Here is a 19,361-nt window from a genome sequence, read left to right as displayed (position 1 = left end):
CTTAAGAGATCTACTGAACGGCCTTTTACACAAAGGAAATGTATTAGCCTAGCATTCATTTGGTGTAAAGAGTTCATGCTTTATATAATGTCCCTGTGCACAGCTTCAGTCAACATTAGAAAATGTGATCATCAGAATAAGCACTGGAATGGTAGGGGAGAGTCGGTGAAGATGGGCCATTATTTTTAATTACAGCTTTTTTATCAAAGTTGATCTATTTAAAACATTAAGGGTAAGAATAAATGGGCCTGGTTAAGCACTGCTGTTTGTTACGATGAGCTTCGTCTTTTAGGGGAATACAAGACATTCAATGTAACATACACTACGTAATACAATTCATGCATCGGTGTAGTTTATAAAGGTGAAATCTGAACACATAAAATGGCAATATTGCAAAGTGGAGGGCCTGAGGAGAGGCTGAAATGGCCAGAGTTGACGAGGCAGCCGAGCACCCGTGGGCAGACATTGTCTCCCGTCGGCCTGCAGCTCAATCACCTGCTGCACCCTTCACAGCTCGCTTGGCATTGTGGACGAGGAGTGCAACTCCGCTATCTGATCACTAAGCCCTTGTCATCTCCCTCCCCAGACATTCACCCCTCCACTGCCAGGCCAAGGGTTTTAAGAGCATAAGCAATAAGCGCGGATTTAGATGTCCACAGTATGGGGATACATGAATGCAAACACTTATGTCTGAGACAGCGAGTGTATTGTATTTGTGCCGTCTAGCATGTGGCAGCGGTGTCACTGAGCGGAGTTGTGAAATGAATACTGCACTCGCTGATTATGCCACATCCAGAATTCTCCAAAGCCACTTCTGAACATGTCTCCTGGGGCCAGATGAAGGCAGTCAGCATAATGAATCGCATGCCTGCAAGGAAAGGAGAAACAGCTGCGTTTGGCCCAGAGCTTTTAGGTTACGCCATTCATTCACAACCTTACATGGGCCTTAATGGATGGATTGTGTAGTCTCTCACAATGAGCACAGAACACTCTATCTGACAGACACAAACTGAAAGTGGTATTCTTTATACACATCAAAGCCGGCATACTGAGCTCTGCGGCTGAATAGGAGGTTAAAAGTAATTAACACTTCTTTGGATGCCGGTGATTACCTGGGAGTCTAGAAAGCCCCAGCCCAGACACTTTCCATCAAGTGAGTGCCACCAAGCCCAAAGTGCCACCAAGACTCCAACTCTAATAGAATGGACTCCGGTGTACAATAAATGGCTTGATTGTGGCAGCTCATTTTGGGCACAGTCGATACGCTTTTGCCTTAATTCAGTGGTCTTCGAGTGAAGGAAATTGCCTGTAATTTTCTGCTGTCTCTGATACAGGGATTTAGATTACCTTTGCAGCCTATAATTTCTCCAGTAAAGCATAGTTTGCCAAGTAGTCAACACTTTCAGTGGAGTGATTTAGCATAAGTGTCAACAGCCTGGGCTGAAAGCACATGAACTTTTCTCCAAGACTTAAAGTTTGCATCTGATCATCAAAGTGACACCAAATCCCAAATTGGAAAGATCAACATTCTTATAGTAGGCTAATGTTAAAGTGTATGATTTACAAATTCACAGATTAAAGGATTACTGACTCACTGACAATGTCATGCCACATTTTCCTGTATCCATTTTCATGTTTAAATTAAATGAGGACCTTGTCTGACTGAGTAAATTCTTTTTGATGTTTCATCTTAACAATTAGCAGTACTTTGTCTTTCCTTTTGTCTTTCAATTTGCATTTCTCTGTGGTGGTATTTCTCAGCTTTGGTTAACATCATTCATGGACGATAATTGGGAGCTCTCCAGAGAGTGTGCCCTAAATCGTGAGCACTACAAAGTAGTCACGATGAGACCCATTGATTTTAATACCATCTCAAGCAGAGCTTTATAATACCATACCTACTGTATATAGCTCTGGAGAAAATGAAGAGACCACTGCACACTTTTCTGATGTCATCCTACGGTTGCTGAGTGTCATTCGAATGAGCTGACGGTCATATTCAAAATTAAGAATTTTGAATATGACTGTCAACTCATTAAAATGTAAATTAGAAACCATGGGATGACATCAGAAAATGTGCAGTGGTCTCTTAACTTTTTTCCAGAGCTGCACTATGTACTCCTGACTAAGTTTTTTCAACAAAGCCCCGTTGTGTATTCCACCCTATTACAGGAGATAATTTAAGGGATGTCCACCCTTGGCTACACCCCAGTACTAAAAAGACCACAAAACTTTGGCTCTGTTATTCCCATAGCAATAAATCCTGCAGTCATGGGCACAATTGCCTCAAGGGTGAGCAGGTGAGCGTCAGGGATGTCTTTGTGCCAGGCAGGGCCCTGACTGGTTGGGCCTAAATGATGGAGGAAAGTGCTGTCACATTTTCCCTAATGGATTTCAGGGCAATTCTGTAGCAGTCATAATGAGAAAGTCAAAGACACAAAATTCATCTCAATCTCACCTTGTTCGTGTCCAAAAATATATTCTGCTACTTCATTTTATTTAGGAGGTACAGAACAAATTGGAATTAGATTGATGCATATGTTTGGGTATTTGAGGTGTTGCATGAGGTGTAAATCAAATCGTTCTCTATAAGCCACAACTTGTTTTTCAGCTAAAAACAAAGCTGCTGCCTGGAGATGGATTTACCTCAATAACTCTAATTTATGATAATGATTATGGGCACACCAATGTGACAGTCAAATATTGACACCCAGCTCTATGGTTTGTAACTTAAACAGCATTTCTTTGTTTTCAGGCAATTTCATTCCTCACACCTTTGGCAGTCATTTTTGTGGTGAAGATTATTCAGAGGACAGACAGAACAGAGATCAAAGAGGCCTGTCTTGGTATGTCATCCCCATGCGTCTCCAACACTGTCTCACATTAGACACAGGAGAACTGGAGCGCTGCTGGTGCCCCTTGTGTCCCTGGTGCTCTTGGAAGGGTTACATGTTCATTGAGAAGAAAAAGGGGGAAATTCCATATCCAGCCACTCGGTAGGATTGTAAATACTAAAAAGCCTTTATTTTCTAAGGCTAAAGTTTAAGCATACACCATGCGTATTGGCTCACGGGCCTTCATCAGGGTGTGGACCTTCATCATACCCTGGCCGGTGAGCTGATACACGTTGGTGTATGCTTAAACTTCTCACATTGGTTGTACTGTTTTGTATTCTTCAGTCAGATTTGCTGAAGCAGCCTATTGTCGGCCTGTTCCTCATTCCTAAAGTCTCCATATTGTCTGTAATGCCATTTAACTATGTTGGAATAGATCTTCAAAGAGAGTGGGGGAAAGAGATGAAGAGTTGAAGGGTTGATTGATCAGTTGAGTAGTTGATTGATTGCTTGATTTGTTGGTGAGTGGTTGGTTGATTGATGAAAAATGAAGGGAGGGCACGCATATCCCTAAACACTTGTTGGTTGCAGAGCAAGTGTTTGAGAAAAAATTAAAACTTGCACACCAGAAACAGCTCTTGTTTATACCTTTAGTGTGTGCAACATTTTAGTGTGAGCAAACTGCTCTTCTTCAGATTGCTTTCACTAATACAAAAAATGTTGCTCAATCTTAAACACATATCAGTGGGCAGCCGTGGCCTACTGGTTAGCACTTCGGACCTGTAACTGGAGGGTTGCCGGTTCGAACCCCGACCAGTAGGCACGGCTGAAGTGCCCTTGAGCAAGGCACCTAACCCCTCACTGCTCCCGAGCCGCTGATGCAGGCAGCTCACTGTGCCGGGATTAGTGTGTGCTTCACCTCACTGTGTGTACACTGTGTGCTGTGTGTGTTTCACTAATTCACGGATTGGGATAAATGCAGAGACCAAATTTCCCTCACGGGATCAAAAGAGTATATATACTTATACTTACTATCACATGACACGACAATGCAGCTGATCTACATTAGTATATTTAAAGCATCTTACAAGACAAATATTTACAGTGGTAACACAATGTACAAGATGATCCAAAGTACATAGAAGTGGGAAGTATTGTTCTCTTACATACACGTGCATCTATTTTGAAAACTAGTCATACATTTCACTAATGGAAGATGGAAACAGATAATCAAGTAGAGAACACACAGACTCACATTAATAAGTTAGAATTACTGCTGTGTCTTGAAGCTTGCCCTTTTGGCTGAGACAAACTCCAGTGAAGGTTCCTAATTTGACAAATTAGATGTGTATGTCTGACGTGTACACTGATTAGACTGTGATAGCCGACTGGCCCAAAATATCACCCTATAATTAGGCAATCAATATCTGTAAATCATTGTGTTGCTTGAAAAGGTGCGACTAAAACTTCAAAACGATGAGCACAACACGTAAATCTGGGACATGTAGCTTTACTGTGTTAGCGCTCAGAGCAGGAAATAAGAGCCATGACAACTGCTGTAGTACATCACTGAAGCTGATATGTAACTTTGGCCTTGTGTGGGTGGAATAAAGAAAAGATGACAAGGAGAGAGAAAGAGAGAGAGAGAGAGAGAGAGAGAGAGAGAGCCTCTAATGACTGCAGGGTGAGGCAGGTTGCAATTTGCTCTCCGCAGCCACCACAATGCCTCCTCTACTTGGTTCCTTGCAGTAGTACGGAGAGAAAACACATTGCAATTAATCTGCTATTTTTACCTCTGCTCATGAGCAAATTGAATTGATCAGATGGAACACGTCTCATTTCACCTTTCAGCAGTGCACAGAGCTTGTCCAAATTAACAAGCTGCTTAATAACTGCTTGCTGTTCCACTTTAACTCAGACGGGGTTTGCAGATAATTCTCCTCCACCTGGAGAATAGATGCTAAGTGAAGCGAGGGGAGGTTGATGAGCTTTCTCAAGATCCTGTTCATACATTTACCTGATACATCCAGGAGTCACTTAACTTGGTCACATTAAAAATTGATAGAGATACAGAGATTACTGTGAGACACTGCAAAATGTAATCAGATCAATAATGTTTTTATTTCAACTTTGCAGCAGTATCTCTTGCACTGGCTTTGAATGGAGTCTTCACTAACACAATCAAGCTGATCGTAGGCAGGTAATGTATAATATACATATTCAAGGGTTAGACTGCTCTCTTCATGTTCAAAAACTATGAATGGTTTATGTCTGTTCATGCAGGCCCAGACCCGACTACTTCCACCGCTGTTTCCCTGACGGACAGGAGAATTCCAAGATGCTGTGCACTGGACAGCCGGACCTGGTGGCCGAGGGCCGCAAGAGCTTTCCCAGTAGCCATTCGTCATGTAAGTGACCGATAAGAGCCAGGGAGCAGGACTCAGGCCTTCCTTTGGAACAGCGCTACAAACGTAACTAAACCTCCAGCTCTGGAACTAAACTGAAGTCAGAGACAGAAGTTCCTGGAGGTCATTTCTTGTTTGTCTTGAGATACTTTCTGTACTATGACGTGAGTGGCACTGGAATCTTTTGTTTCTTAGAGAATAGAGAGTAAGGCAGGCTATTTATGCCAATGTCTGGCTTGCAGGAGAGAGATGTCTTGTCAAACTGTTCAAATAATCATCTGCAGGGCTCCCTGGACTACTTTTGGTCCAGATAGTTTCTTAATATAAATATCAAATATTTTAGCCGTGAGTCAGTTTTCATTGTGGCATGTGGGCGCTTGTGAGCTTGTGCTTGTGATAACAGAAGTCTAAATTAGGAAAGGGATAAATATATTCATACAACATAGAGACTGTCATGAAAGAAAGATGACTATCTTTACACATCTGAAATGTTGGAATATTAAAAGGCAAATATATATTTGCACATCAAAGAATCTAAATTAAGAGCAAGATCTAGATTAAGGCAGGCATGCTCTAAATGTAGAAATCTTGCTCCAAGCTTATAGTGTAATTTAATAGTGTGAAATCATAACAACAGAGTACATATGACATATAGTATGTGTTTGGGTTGTACATTAATTCCTATTTTATTTTCTAAGTGAGCTCCCATTGGTTTCCTAGTAATTGCTGAAATGCTGAAAAACAGACAAATTGTTAAACAGCATAGACAGTGACAAATGTCCATGAAAATTGGGATTTTGTTAGATAACAGGTCTTGCCAAAACTATTCAAATTTAATTTGTCAATTTAAATGCATTTTGATAGATTTGTTGTTTTTCGGAGATTTTCAACAGAATGGATTGTGACAATAGGGGCATGCCAGGCTGAGTTAGTCTGGTTTAAGATTCATTTGCAAAGACATTTCAGGATCTCTATGAGAAGACACCCCCCCCCCTTCTCTCTTTCATCTTGATGAGACCTCCTGGGATTGATTGGAAATGCATAGTGCTATTAAGAGGACTACACTTCATAGCCTTATGGTGCTTGTTTGTGTGGTGAGATTTCATTGCAGAACCCTTAAGACTTCTGTTGCTCCCAGCAATCACCTGGGGGCAACTTGGTGCAATTGTAGGAAAGAAACAGTTGACCTGACTCTGACTAGTTAAATAGGGACTCTTTGGGTGTTCAGCAAAGTAGTTTTTGTTTTATCCACTCAATTGTATGTTTTATATTTTTACATTTTTTAGTGAGGATAGACCAGACCATTAAATTTGTCCTTGAACTTATGAGCTGCCCACTAGAATTAAATGAATCTGAGGTTGTGTCAGTATTTCTCTTATACTCATTGATAGTGCATGTTAATGTCTTAGTTGATATCAGAGAGTTAATTTTTCTATATTTCTATAAGTCAACATACTGTATGCAGTTATTATTATTATCATTATTAACTAAATGATATTTTGGTTACTGATGAACAATGAATAATTTGTTTGGAATGAAAAGTTGGGCATTTGAACTGCTGGTATATCAAACTCTTTTGGTCATTTTACTAGTTCAGAGGCAGCAGCATTGCACCACATGTCATGGGGGTTCTGGCTTGTCTGCATCCTTAATGAAACCTGGGATGGAAAGATATCAAATCAACAAGTGCTATGCCCCTTGGTGGAAAGTTTAATCATGAAGCAATACCTGAGACATCTGCTTGAAAGGTGTGACAGCATTCCCTAAAGTTAAATTGAGGTTATTTCATGGTTGGTTGCCATATTGCCAAGGAGTTTATGTGTTGAAGTTTAAGAAATAACAGTGCATATTTTAGAGATAAGCCTGAGGGCTAATAGTTTGAGCATGAGCAGTTTCTGTTGATCGTTTGGTTTTGTATTGTTGGATTGTTTCTGGATTGTATCTGGGTGAACTTAGCATTATGGCTATAGACCCTTTCAACAATAAAACAAAACCAATGCTTAAACGTTCTATTAAGGTTTTGCACCTACGTCATCATGTCATGTGACCGTTTGTTTACAACTAGAGTGGTAGGCAAGAATGGTAGGCAAGGCACTGCAGAGTGGTAGGCAAGCCTACAACAGTCGGGTTGCATAGGCTACACATGGTTACAAATAGCTTCAAAATTGAAATTTTAATATCAAATATTGACCGGGATGCCGACCAAGCAAAAAGGCAACGAACGACCGTTTAGCCTACCTATCCTCGTGGTTGTGGAGGATGATCGTTAGCAACTGTGAAGTATTTTATTCTCAAGATGGCCTAATGGTGTAGCCAATCTACTTCCTCTGCATTAAGATAACATATGGAATGTTAAAACGGAAGCTTTGTGGGGCCAACTATGATGCTGATAATGGAACTCTCTTGAAAGGGTCTTCCCACCACTGCTCTGTAGGTGACAGATGGTGAGAAGTTTGACTGTGTGTGGCTGAGAGTGTGAATAAATTATCTTATGAGGGGACCGATACTGCAAGTGTCATTTGCATAAATTTAGTGAATCGTTTTTAGATGGCACACTCTCTTAATGAGGTCAGTAAATCAACGAAAATACTTGGAAAGTATTGCGACTACACTTCAGACATGAGAATCTCTTGAAGTCAAAATATGTCTCTCTCTTTTACTGCATGGTTGTGTCTTCGAGTGAACAACTAGTGCCTTTGAAACACCCTTGAGGAAATAGTTCAGATGGGGGAACCTGTCAGCCGGACTTGCTTTGACTGGCATATTTTTCTTTGGGCTTTAGAGGGAAACAAATGGAGGTAAATGTAACCTGACTGGCCTGCCGTCCCGAGTGGACGGAGGAGTTTCTCCTTGGCCGCTGAGCCCAGTGGGGGGAGAACCCTGGGTCTCAGGTGTGCCTGAGCGCAGCCAGATTGCCTTGATATGTTCCCATCTCCATCCTCTCACTGTGAGATGGTTATGAATAAATGAAATCACCTTTGGGGTTTAACTGCTCAGTTCTCTATCAGTGTCATCAACAACTTCTGAGAGGAAGAGATTTTTTCCGCCCCAAAAACTGAACTTGTTAAATCTGTCAAAACCTTAAATAGGCTAGGGGATTTTTTTAAAACGTCCTACAATCCATGTGCAAGTAGTCTAGTTGATGCTAGCCCACAGAATCTCTCTGGGTTTTATCATTAGGGGTAAGTTTTCAATTTTGCATTACATGTCTTTGCGTCACACTTGCTGGTGTATTTGAAGCATGGCACAGCTGAGATTGTTGCTCCCTGGTTGCAGCCGCTGTGTGGCTGAGCCTCAGAAGACTGCCGCGTTTCACAGAGCAAACACCAGCATGGCTCCACTGTGCCGTTTGATATGCAGAGAGAGAGAGAGTACACTTCCAGGCAAAGTTCCCGTCCCCTGGCGACAAAAGTAGGGAGGGTTATGGAAAATACATAACTACTCGCTAATTCTGGGACTCCACAGGAACTACAGATGGGTCAGGGCAGGGCTGTTCTTTCAGAGATTTGCAACTCTGATCTTCAAAAGCACCAATTGTCCAAGAGAGTAGAAGTCCACTGTGTACAGTATATGTGTGATGGCGTGCGTTTGAGCTTTCTGTGGGAGCAGCCCTGTGGGACTGGGATTCATTAGAGCACCAGAGCATGCTGGGATGAATTTGACAATATAAAGGAGAAGTGAATACGCATCAGTGTGGGATTTTAATGTCTTAGGAATTGTAAATGTTATTGCGTCATTCAGAATTGTGTGACATTGACAGATATCATCCGACAGTGCTAGACATGTCTGGTAGGAGATTTCTTTATTGAGAAGTCAGTGGTGACAAGTACAGAAAGAATAGAATAGTACTCTTCAGTGCTCCCGTTGTGTCACCCCTTGGAGCGAGGAAGACCTCTTGCTCTTGGAGTCATCATAAACACACATCGCGGTATTCTGATATTTATGTGTGAGGAATAAATTCATAGTGGCACAACTGAAATGCCTAAAGATAAAAGCTGACTTTGTTCAAAGAAGCACATAAGCTAATCAACCATAATCTAAAAGTTAGATATTTTCAGCATTTATTAGGTGCTTCTCTTCCTTTCTTTAAAAGTAATGTCTTTTGGATTTACTGTTCCATTTTGCATATTCTTATTCATGGGGATAAGATAAACCACTAAAATTGTCAAATTAAAACATGTCTTAAATATAATTTCCCTTTGTCCTGATGTTTATAATCCTAGAAGATATAACTGCAACCTCATAGTCCAGTACTTACTTGCTTATATTGCTTATTATGCAATTTCCAAAAATAGTTATCAGTTCATATCAATAAGTATCAAAGGAGCATATGCCATTCTAATCATACACTTGTCAACATCTGCAAATTGTTCTTTATAGCTGTCCATTCTCTGTATGTGTGCTCAAAAACGTACAGTCTTACACTGAGTCTTAAACATTCCAACCAAATCAACATGTTGCTTTCATGGAACATGGAAGGGGAAAGGCTGTAATTCCATTTATTGCTCAAATATCAACCTTTTCGCCTGAATCACAGACTAGCCTTTCAAATCAAACACTTTGCTATTGTTTTTCAAAAGTATTGTAATGTTGATGGAGCATTTTCTGTCTTGGTTTAGACTTAAGTGACTTGAGAATCTGATGTTTTATCTTTATCTGAATCTGATGCATTAACTTGTCATGTATATAAATTACTTTTATGTCCAAAGTGAGTTCTGCAATGGTGTATAATCAGATGATAAAAGGGCTTTAAGATGGAGGCAACATTGTGTTAACCAGGATGATTTCCATATGGTAACATACAACTTAATCATCTGAAGTGCCCTTCTTCATATGTGTGAAATGGTCTCTAATGCATCTAAATAGAGGCAGAAGGATAAATACACGAGGGGTTATTCTGCAGTTTTTGGATTTGCACATTTGTCACATAGTCTTCTTTATGAGAAATGACTCATGTAGAAGTCACACAGAGGTTTTAGAAGACATTGACATAAAAAGGTACAACTCTACTGGTTGCCACTTTCTTAGCCTGCTTTTTACGAAAAAATTGTGCGTTAGCAACCTCCCTGCGTTTAAATCTGTTGCCAATGGTGCTATTGGCAGACATTTGGCCAGCCCTTGGCACATTAAGCATTCTTGGCTGGACATCATTGGCAGAGCAGAGGAATTCCACTGTGGCTGACACTCTTCTCCCTCAACACAGACCGAAAACAAGCCAGCGTGAGACTCATTACAGACATCACCACAACAGTTGAACATGACACAGTTCCATTTGGTCTTTGTGAACTCAATAGCACTGTACTGTACATCCTCTTAAGCATAAAAAATTACAGATGAGTTAGACAAAACAAAGTCAGTGCTTACAGGTTTGTATTGTCTCACAGAGCCGCACGTGCAGAGTACAGTGAAACAGCACACCTGGGCACACCTAAACATGTTGCTATTGATAAAAGACAGTGGTAATAGCTGTGTCAAGATATGGGGTTTCCTTTAAAGGATACTGATACCTTGAGAGGTACACCACCCTTTTGTGCTCTCTTCTGCAGTATTGGCACTGAAACGTTGGGCTCTGGATGTCTTACATGTACAGTAGGTTTCCCCCCTAGCTCACTGAGATGCAGACCAAAATTCATGTAGATCAGAAACCCTCAACCTGTGGAATTATTAACTTCACTATACTGGCACTCAGAAAAGCTCTCTTTCGTGGAATGATTGCCAATATCCGGTGCTCTGATAATCTCTGTCGTCCAAAGCTCAAAGGGGCATTATGTATTCTGTAAAAGAGCCCATAAACTCTTTGCCTACAGTAGCAGAGACGAGATCTGTGATTCCCTTGTGATTCCCCTGTGATTCCCCTGCGGTTCCCCTGTGATTCCCCTGTGATTCCCATGTGATTCCCCTCTTCTATTAGCTAAATGGTTAATCTGCCCCTGGTCAGCATTTGCTCCTGATGCACTGTCAACTTGGGACCCCTTTTTGTCTAGGTACCTGGAATTTCATCAGTGAATTGAATTACAATACACCCCCATACAATACACACACATAAATATGCATATACACACACACACACACACACACACACACACACACACACACACAACACTTGTCCTGCTTTTGTCCTTGGGCAGAGCTCTCATGAACCCTTTCACTCCCATATATATGATTGCTTATATTTTGTCCTTGACATATTAGTAAGTTACAGTGCTCTGAATAACTGGTAACTCGGCAGTGAGAGGGCCTTTCCATTATGATCCTCTTAGTGCATGGTCAGTGCTGTTGTATCTTGTACAAATCTAATGGATGGCAGTAAGCGATTTATTTTTAATGGGCAATTCTGGTAAATGATGCGAGGACAACCTTCTCATGTGAGGCAGCTCCATGTACTGCATAATTCCGGAGTTTGATGAAAATAGGGCTATATAAAAGAATAAAGAAAGTCCACACACTGTCATTTTAATCTGATGTAGTGTTTCAATTACAGACTATTACAGACATGCTACAATTGTATAAATGAGGTCTATCTCAAATTGCCATGCAGGGGTTGGGTATTTATGTGATGAAGCCTATTTGTTGACAAATGTCCAATTACTTTCCATTGTTTAATCAATTTAAGCGGAAAAACATCATTATGTCAGGTTCCCAATTAAAAGAACCCAATTAAATTGCAGTGTTATTACAGTTTGGGCGTGATTGACTGTGAACTAGAAGTCTTATCTTGGATTAGGGTTTCACCATCAAGTTGCCAGGGCAACAGGTTATGTGCCGGTAGGAGGCAGTTTCAACCTCTGGATATCTGCGCTCTCATCTGTGCAGACGGCTTATGGCTCGTTCAGGAGAGCGCAGGGTGATTTTATGCAGTGCTATGAAGCAGAAGCTAAGTCCTGCCTCACCCATTCCCTTTATTCCCCCTGTATGTCTGCTTTAGTGTAATGCTCTGAAACAGTTATTCATGTTGTAGAGCACCTGCTTAGAAATATTTACACACTATTTGCTCTTCTCCTTTAAAGAAACATTTTGTGAATTAATATGCGCCACTTGTGCATATTTTTTTTCCTTGCTTGTGCAAACTGCGAAAATGGCACAATTTTTACCACTATTTCAATACATTGAAAATCAGAAATGTATTGTCCACCCTTGATGCCCTTGCTTTAGGTCGTTCTGTCTCGTCTCTGCATGTGTGTGTGTTTGTGCGTGTCCAGTTGCGTTCTCTGGCCTGGGCTTCACCTCCTTCTACCTGGCGGGAAAGCTGCAGTGCTTCACGGATGTGGGTCGCGGGCGCAGCTGGCGTCTCTGTGCCATGGTGCTGCCCCTCTACAGTGCCATGATGATCGCACTGTCACGCACCTGCGACTACAAACACCACTGGCAAGGTAAATGCCCCACACAGCTGCACACATTTCATGCAGACTGTTTGCCTTACACTTAACAGAATATGTGCTGTTTTTTTCTCTAGATAGCTACCATATGCCTGAACTCATAGTCATGTCTTTCATTGGTGATGATGCAATTGGGTTGAGGTGTTAAGATGCTGTCACAAGGATAAGGCACATTTTATCTATGTCTAAAATTACGGTAAAATCTCGTCAAATGTCTCTCTGTGTCCTCAGTGAACTAATTTTTTGCTGGGCAATTCCATGGAGAATTACTTTTTTTGTAACATCCATAACGCCAATAAAATGTGATGGTAGGGTATGTGAATAATTACATGAAATTTGAGCATTTGCTATTTTTGTCTGAAGAATGTACATGGGAAAAATGCACAAAAAATGAATGTTATCATTCACATCATACAAATGCCAAGGCATTTCACTGGCGTTTTGGATGTGACAAAAAGTCCATTTGTGGAATTGCCCTGCTCATTGTTATCTGTTCTAACCCACCACAGAACACTGAAAGCTTTTCATAACGGAACCTGTTCTCCCTCCACAGCCTCCTTGGAAATCATTAGTTCATTGGTAAATATTTATACCTGTAGCACTCTTCTAATAGAGGAGGAGGAGGAGGAGAAAGAGACCACTCAGGGGTATCAGTCAGGTGTAAAATTAGCGCATGTCAGAGACATGTGCCCAGGATATCAATGGGCAGCAGTCAGCCAGAGCTGAGCTCTCACAGACAGCTGTCTGCACAATGCTGTTTGGCTGCCAATTATCACATTCATCAACAGGGTTAGATGGGACTGATCTGTGTATGATGTGAATGTTTGTTTTCATCCAGAAAAACATAGACAAATGCCAGATAAACAAATGTTCTCTGAATGGGGCTGAAGAGCAAAATAATTATTAGTAGAACTCATTGTGGGCTGCTCTTACCCTAAGTGGCAGGCAAAAGATGCAGCTTATCATCGGGCTATACGGGCAAGTGATCTCTCTGTCCGTATGGCAGAGGTGAAGTGATTACCTCACAGCCGGGGATGCCTGGTGGCATTGAGTTGTTTTATGTGGCCCATTGCTAAGCTCCCAAACAAAAAGTACAAAATTGTGTGTGCATGTGAAAATATTGCATCAGTTGGTGAAAGTTTTGTGGGAAAACTGTGAAAATGACAACAATTATAAACGTAACCGGGAAAGGCCGTATTTAAATGTGGTCTTTGCCTGTTTTATTGGTCTCCGTCTAATCTGATACTGACTGCAAGTGATAAATGAAATTCTATCAGATGGAATTAAGGTGCTTAGTGGATGAGTCAAACATACAGCTACAGAGAAGATCTCTGAATATTATGACTGAATTGTGTGATGGGTGCAGTCTTGGCTGTAGCTACATAAATAGAGGCGGGCGGCCTCCATTAGCCTGCTCAGCGAACCATGGTTAATAGAATAAGAACAGACCTTCAGTTCACTGGCCTGCCCCAACTTCTACCTGTCGATGCACTAGCAATCAGTGTCTTTCGTCTCTGGATGCCAGTGTCAGAGCTGTGGATGGAGATTTTCTCTTGGAGGAAGACTGAATCTTGCTGTAGATGCGGCTGTCATCATCAGCATTGCTCTGTTAATCTGTAAAGAAAATACAAAGTCCCGTCTATCAATCTAAAGATAAATGGATTTTGTATGAACAGGCATGTCCGTGGCATTATTGTAATGGGCTACACAATGTCTGGATAGATGATAATAATAAATGGCAAGTATGCCATATACCACAGCATGAGATGGAGTGGCCAATCCACCTTGAAACAATAGTTCAATAGTTCATTTATATTTCAGAATGAGAATGTATATGTAAGGGATAATGTATAGAACGCCGGTCATTACTGGGAAAATAAGTCTTTAGCCTACATAACCTAGCCTATTTGTTACCGTTCATCATGGCATTTGCTGGAAAACAAATAGTTCGCAACAACACACGCTGCTGAACTTGAATCAAACATTCTTTAGAACACAGCTGATCAACCGTCTGCTTTCACGTTTGAATGAAGTTCCAGTCCTTGCGTAGTGATATGAAAGACATAAATCAGAAGCACAAAACCCGTTGCCATTGACAGCGGTGATTAAATGCTTTGCCAGTGATTTATGTAGATTTAACATAGGCTCGAACGTTGGGAAGGCCCATTCATGTGAATGGAACTTTCTGCAGCACTCTGAAGAGCCGTGTAATAAGCAATTATAAAACATTCAGATACATAAATTCCTTCATGTGGAAATAAAATATGTTAAGCAATAACCTTTGCAAATGAAATATGTCTATGAGGTGATGGTTGGTTCTATTTCCATAATGAACAGATGATAGCATGTGTCCTAATGTCCACAGATGCCTTTGTGGGAGGAGTGATTGGCCTGATCTTTGCCTACATCTGCTACCGGCAGCACTACCCGCCGTTCCTCCACATAGACTGCCACCTGCCTTATGCCAGTCTGGCCGCTGCCCACCCGGTGCCCGCTGCCCAGGAGGACGCGCAGCCCACCGACAACGCCACCAGTCTGCCTCTGGAAGGCCTCACCGAGGGGCCCGTATGACCACCAGTAGCCTCCACTCCAGCCAAGGCCAATATCAACCTGTAGCGTCCAGCACTGCAGTGTGACGACCATGCAGACAAACTGACTTGCTCTTCAACATTCCAATGAATAGTACTCCCTTTTTCTTTTTCTGTGTTCCTTATCCTTCGCCTTCATCTTTTATTTCCTCTTTTCTTCTGTTGGTGTCTAAATCAGCTGTCTCTTTGAGCTATATTTAGATGTTTTTGTGTATTGGTGGAGAATGTGGGACAACTTTCCAGAGAGGCAAGGCAGAAAACAAATTAAGACAAAACATGATTAAGAAGTCACTTAAGACATGTTTGGGAAATGACATTTCACTGCACTCATTAATTTTGAATATCCATTATTTTTCATTGGTGCTGTAGCCATTTTCATTTACACCTAATGACATGCTTGACTGGGGAAATTTGAGTAACTTGTACAATATCGTCGTTATGGATTCTCTCAATAATTCTGGTATTGATTTAGTGTATTCAAATCAAGTTAAAGCCCAAAAAGACATTTCTTTTTCATTTTAGACATAATAGATTTTGGTGTCTCTGCAGTAATAGTGTGCGATGTCTGGTCTAAGTCATCTGAATTTTTTGAAAAGCTCTTTTTCTGATAACCATCTCAGCCACTGGGGACAGCCAGCGCATTCCCACATTCTCTTGGTGGAGCCACTTGTTGTCTGTAGCAACATAATGATAAATATAGATCTGATGCATTTTGTCTGCAACACGTTGGACCATGTCCTGGAGATTGCCTCTTTTGTTTCCCACCTCTGTTTCTATTGGATGCACTTGCTTCTGCTTTCTCCCACTTTCTTCCCTGACCACCCCTCATCAGTGGACCCTCTGCGCCATTTCTATTGTTATGTAGACTTCCTCCTACCTAATAAGGTCATTTATCATTTACCTTCTCTTTTATGCACTTCTCGCCATCGTTCTTACTGTAGCTCTCCACCAATGTGCTCCAAATGTTTTACGTTGGACACTCACTGGAACATTTTAGCTCTCAAATTTAAATGCAGATTAAAGTTAAATGGGGCCAATCAATAATAAGCTGGTGCAGCCAGCGTAGAGGGCTTGGGCAGAGGGGGGCACAAACCCCAATCAGATCTGCAATTAATCCTCATAAATCTGAAGAGGGCCAGTATGGCCTTGGAGGTCTATAAAAAATGTTGCAGTCCAAAGACCATTTGAGCATAGGGGATGAGGAGAATTTGATATTTCACCACCGACAGGCAAATGGGTTGTGTCCCTCAAGGAAGGTCAGAGCCTTCACAAGGAGCACTTGAAGAGACATTGGTACATGTAGGTTGTATTGAAAGAATTACCATCCAGGGCAAGCTTATTCATATGGCTGATTTACGAGGCATATGCTGTAGGTTTTTATCTGCTGAAGTCCATTATTGTTCTGTATACAAAACTCTCGTAGAAATATCCTTGGTATTACTCTGTAACCACCTGTAATTACAGACCTGTTCACAGGAAAGTACAATAAGATGTTGTAGGAGGGGTGTCTCTCCGACTTAATACAGAAATCCTTGCCTTTTTTCTCCAGCCAAAAGTAGCAATTAAGCCCAGGAGAAATCCTTTGGATTTGAGAAAGTACTGAACATCCACAAACTCTACTCGCACCCCCAGTTAAGAAAGAAAGCCCATCATGTATTTGAAGAATAAGCGAAGTAATGGGGGTTTATAGTGAAGGATTGGCGTGCCTTTATTAAAGTGCACTGATTATCTACTCTCAGTCCTGGTGGCCTATAACTGATGGCCTTCACTTATATTTTGTTTTACTGTTATAACTGTCTGACAAATGTGTAAATGCTAAGGTATAATCCATTATTTTCTATATGGAGAGATATGGAGACCATTAAAGTGACACAGATATTCTAATAGTATAAGGACAGAGTAAAATGGGTAGGCTGGAATTGCCTCTTTCTATCTGACAGATGGGGGAGAGGAGATCCTGAGAGCTCCATTGAGTCCCCATGGTGTGGAAATCCCTCGACGGTCAGATCATTTCTTTAAAACAGATAGCATCGAGTGAGAGCCATGGTGCTTGAGCAGATATTCTGTACTGTCAAGTGTGCCCTGCACCTATGTTCCATACAGTTGTGTAACATTTGAGAGTATTTTTAGATATGGCTTATAGCACTTACGATATGTATAGATGAGTAGCAGGGAGCATCTTCTCCTACAGAGAGTGGAAAGCGATAAAAAAAGTGTGTACACTAGAGGGGGGGAGAGAGAAGTGGGGGTTGTATTTGAGCGAGCATTCTGTTTTAAACATGAAATGGAGGAAACTTCAGCTGTTCAGACTCTTCCTCTGTGATGGATGTGAGTGTCATGGTTTGGTTGCTAAGCAGTGTGCCTGGAAGCAGCACAGCCTCCTGCAGAGATGTTCCGATTCAGACCCTTATATTGCACACCTTTTTTCCGAGCTCTCAGCAGCCCCACTTTAGGAACCTGCAGTACAACTGTAACTGTAGTCTAAAAGATCTAAAGACGTGAAAGATTCTGTAGTTGGTTTTACAGCCTGATTCTGGTCTATTCCCTCTACCAGCTTTCCTTTCCCTAAGGTTTGGTTCCTCCTCCAGCATTGTTCTCAAAGTGCTTTCCATTTCCCATTAAGATGCATTTTCATTATCCCGATTTTCATTAGATATATGCTATTTATATATTCAAGAGTAACTATAAAATAAATACATTAATGTGCTGGATGTGGTTTGTTTCTGTTGATTGTTGATTGATCAGTGTGACAATGTATGATATTGATGCTTTATTGGTTTATTTCAAACTGCACACATGGGGACCGTGTTATCTCTCCAACTGTCATAGTAAATGACTTTCATAACAAAAGCTACCAAATAAATGCGACGGCTCTCCTTGGATCAGAATTATGATAGCATTAGCTCAGCATCATCAAACATGGCATGCCAGTTTCCATTTGTGAAAAGAAACCTTTTTTTGTATGGACTAGCATGTCTGGCCTTGAGAGTATTTTGAATCATGTTTTGTTGTTTATACTGTCTATGTAGAAAGTACGATGATGTTTAAACGCATGAGCATAGTCTATCAATGAAAATAATGGGTGGTTAAGTGGACGTATGTTGTATCATGAAAAGGACATTTGCACTACTGATATGTTGAAGCTGCTAGAAGATGAGAAAGTTTCAACCTATGAAAACTCGTGGGAATATATTTCACATTCTGATGTGACTCTTGATGCTCCACTAACATAAAAAATAAACTCCTAATGGCTTGCCCAAGATTGTAAAAATGGTTTATGAATTCAAATAGATATGTACATGACCTGTGACCTTATTCCTCACAAATCATGATAAATGTTCCTTGGGATTTGGGTCTGGAAAGCAACCTAATGTGTTATTCTGTGTTCACAGTAAAGGTGTGTGTTGTGTCGTTAAGCATCAAGCTGCACTTAAATGTGGGAAGTTTCCAATAAACATGATGTACGGTACAGAGTTTCATCTTTTCTTTGGGTTGAGAGTGGTTATACTTGGAGGCTCAATTATGTGCATGCATAGTATGTGAAGACTACTCCACAGGCATTTTATCATAATAAGGTTAATTGCATTCTTACTTTAAGAACAGAAGGAAATTAACATGCATTTATGTATTCTGAATATGTCCAGAACATGTGTATTTGATCCTTCATGACTGATGTGTGAACTCCCTTATGATTAATGCACTGTGTTCAAAATGTGATGCCTAGTTTGACTCGGTGGTTCGCTGTATTCTTGCAAGAATATAAATCAACTTTTCGCTTCACATGACAGAATTTTTTACCTCTGTCTCTTTTGACTACATAAATACAAAATGTTGTTAACACACTGCTAAAACATTGCCATTACCATGACAATCCCATCAGTTCTGGAGTATTAACTTACTTTTTATAATAGGCCCTGTTTTAATAGTCTGTGAGTTCCATAGATTATGTTTTGTTTCTGTGTTTGAAATACTTTATAAGAGTTGGTTAATCAGTATATTACATGTCATTTATTATCAGTGTGGCATTCCATCATTAGAGAGGAGAGAAGAGGGTATACGAGAACATCAATACATGTGTCTGACTCTGATTTATGGTAGTGGTGAGATTGTGGTTGTTGGTATTCTATGTAAATACTGTGCCACTTGAAATTTCTCCAT

General features: G+C 40.9%; 1 protein-coding gene across 1 annotated transcript in view; it reads left to right on the top strand.

Annotated features, from left to right (window-relative positions):
- plpp4 (phospholipid phosphatase 4) overlaps nt 1-18,890 on the top strand; it is a 38,764-nt gene extending 19,874 nt beyond the window's left edge. Inside the window, exons 3-7 of the mRNA XM_048270488.1 lie at nt 2,756-2,846; nt 4,971-5,034; nt 5,118-5,242; nt 12,439-12,609; nt 14,981-18,890. Of these exons, the coding sequence (XP_048126445.1) occupies nt 2,756-2,846; nt 4,971-5,034; nt 5,118-5,242; nt 12,439-12,609; nt 14,981-15,186 (657 nt within the window). The 3' untranslated portion in view covers nt 15,187-18,890. The remainder of the gene's footprint in view (nt 1-2,755; nt 2,847-4,970; nt 5,035-5,117; nt 5,243-12,438; nt 12,610-14,980) is intronic.
- Nucleotides 18,891-19,361: the final 471 nt, after the last annotated feature.

This window comes from Alosa alosa, chromosome 18, assembly GCF_017589495.1.
Source record: "Alosa alosa isolate M-15738 ecotype Scorff River chromosome 18, AALO_Geno_1.1, whole genome shotgun sequence".
In the NCBI taxonomy this organism is placed as follows: Eukaryota; Metazoa; Chordata; class Actinopteri; order Clupeiformes; family Clupeidae; genus Alosa; species Alosa alosa.
Note: the sequence above shows the minus strand (reverse complement) of the source record. Positions and strands in the feature narration are given on the sequence as shown.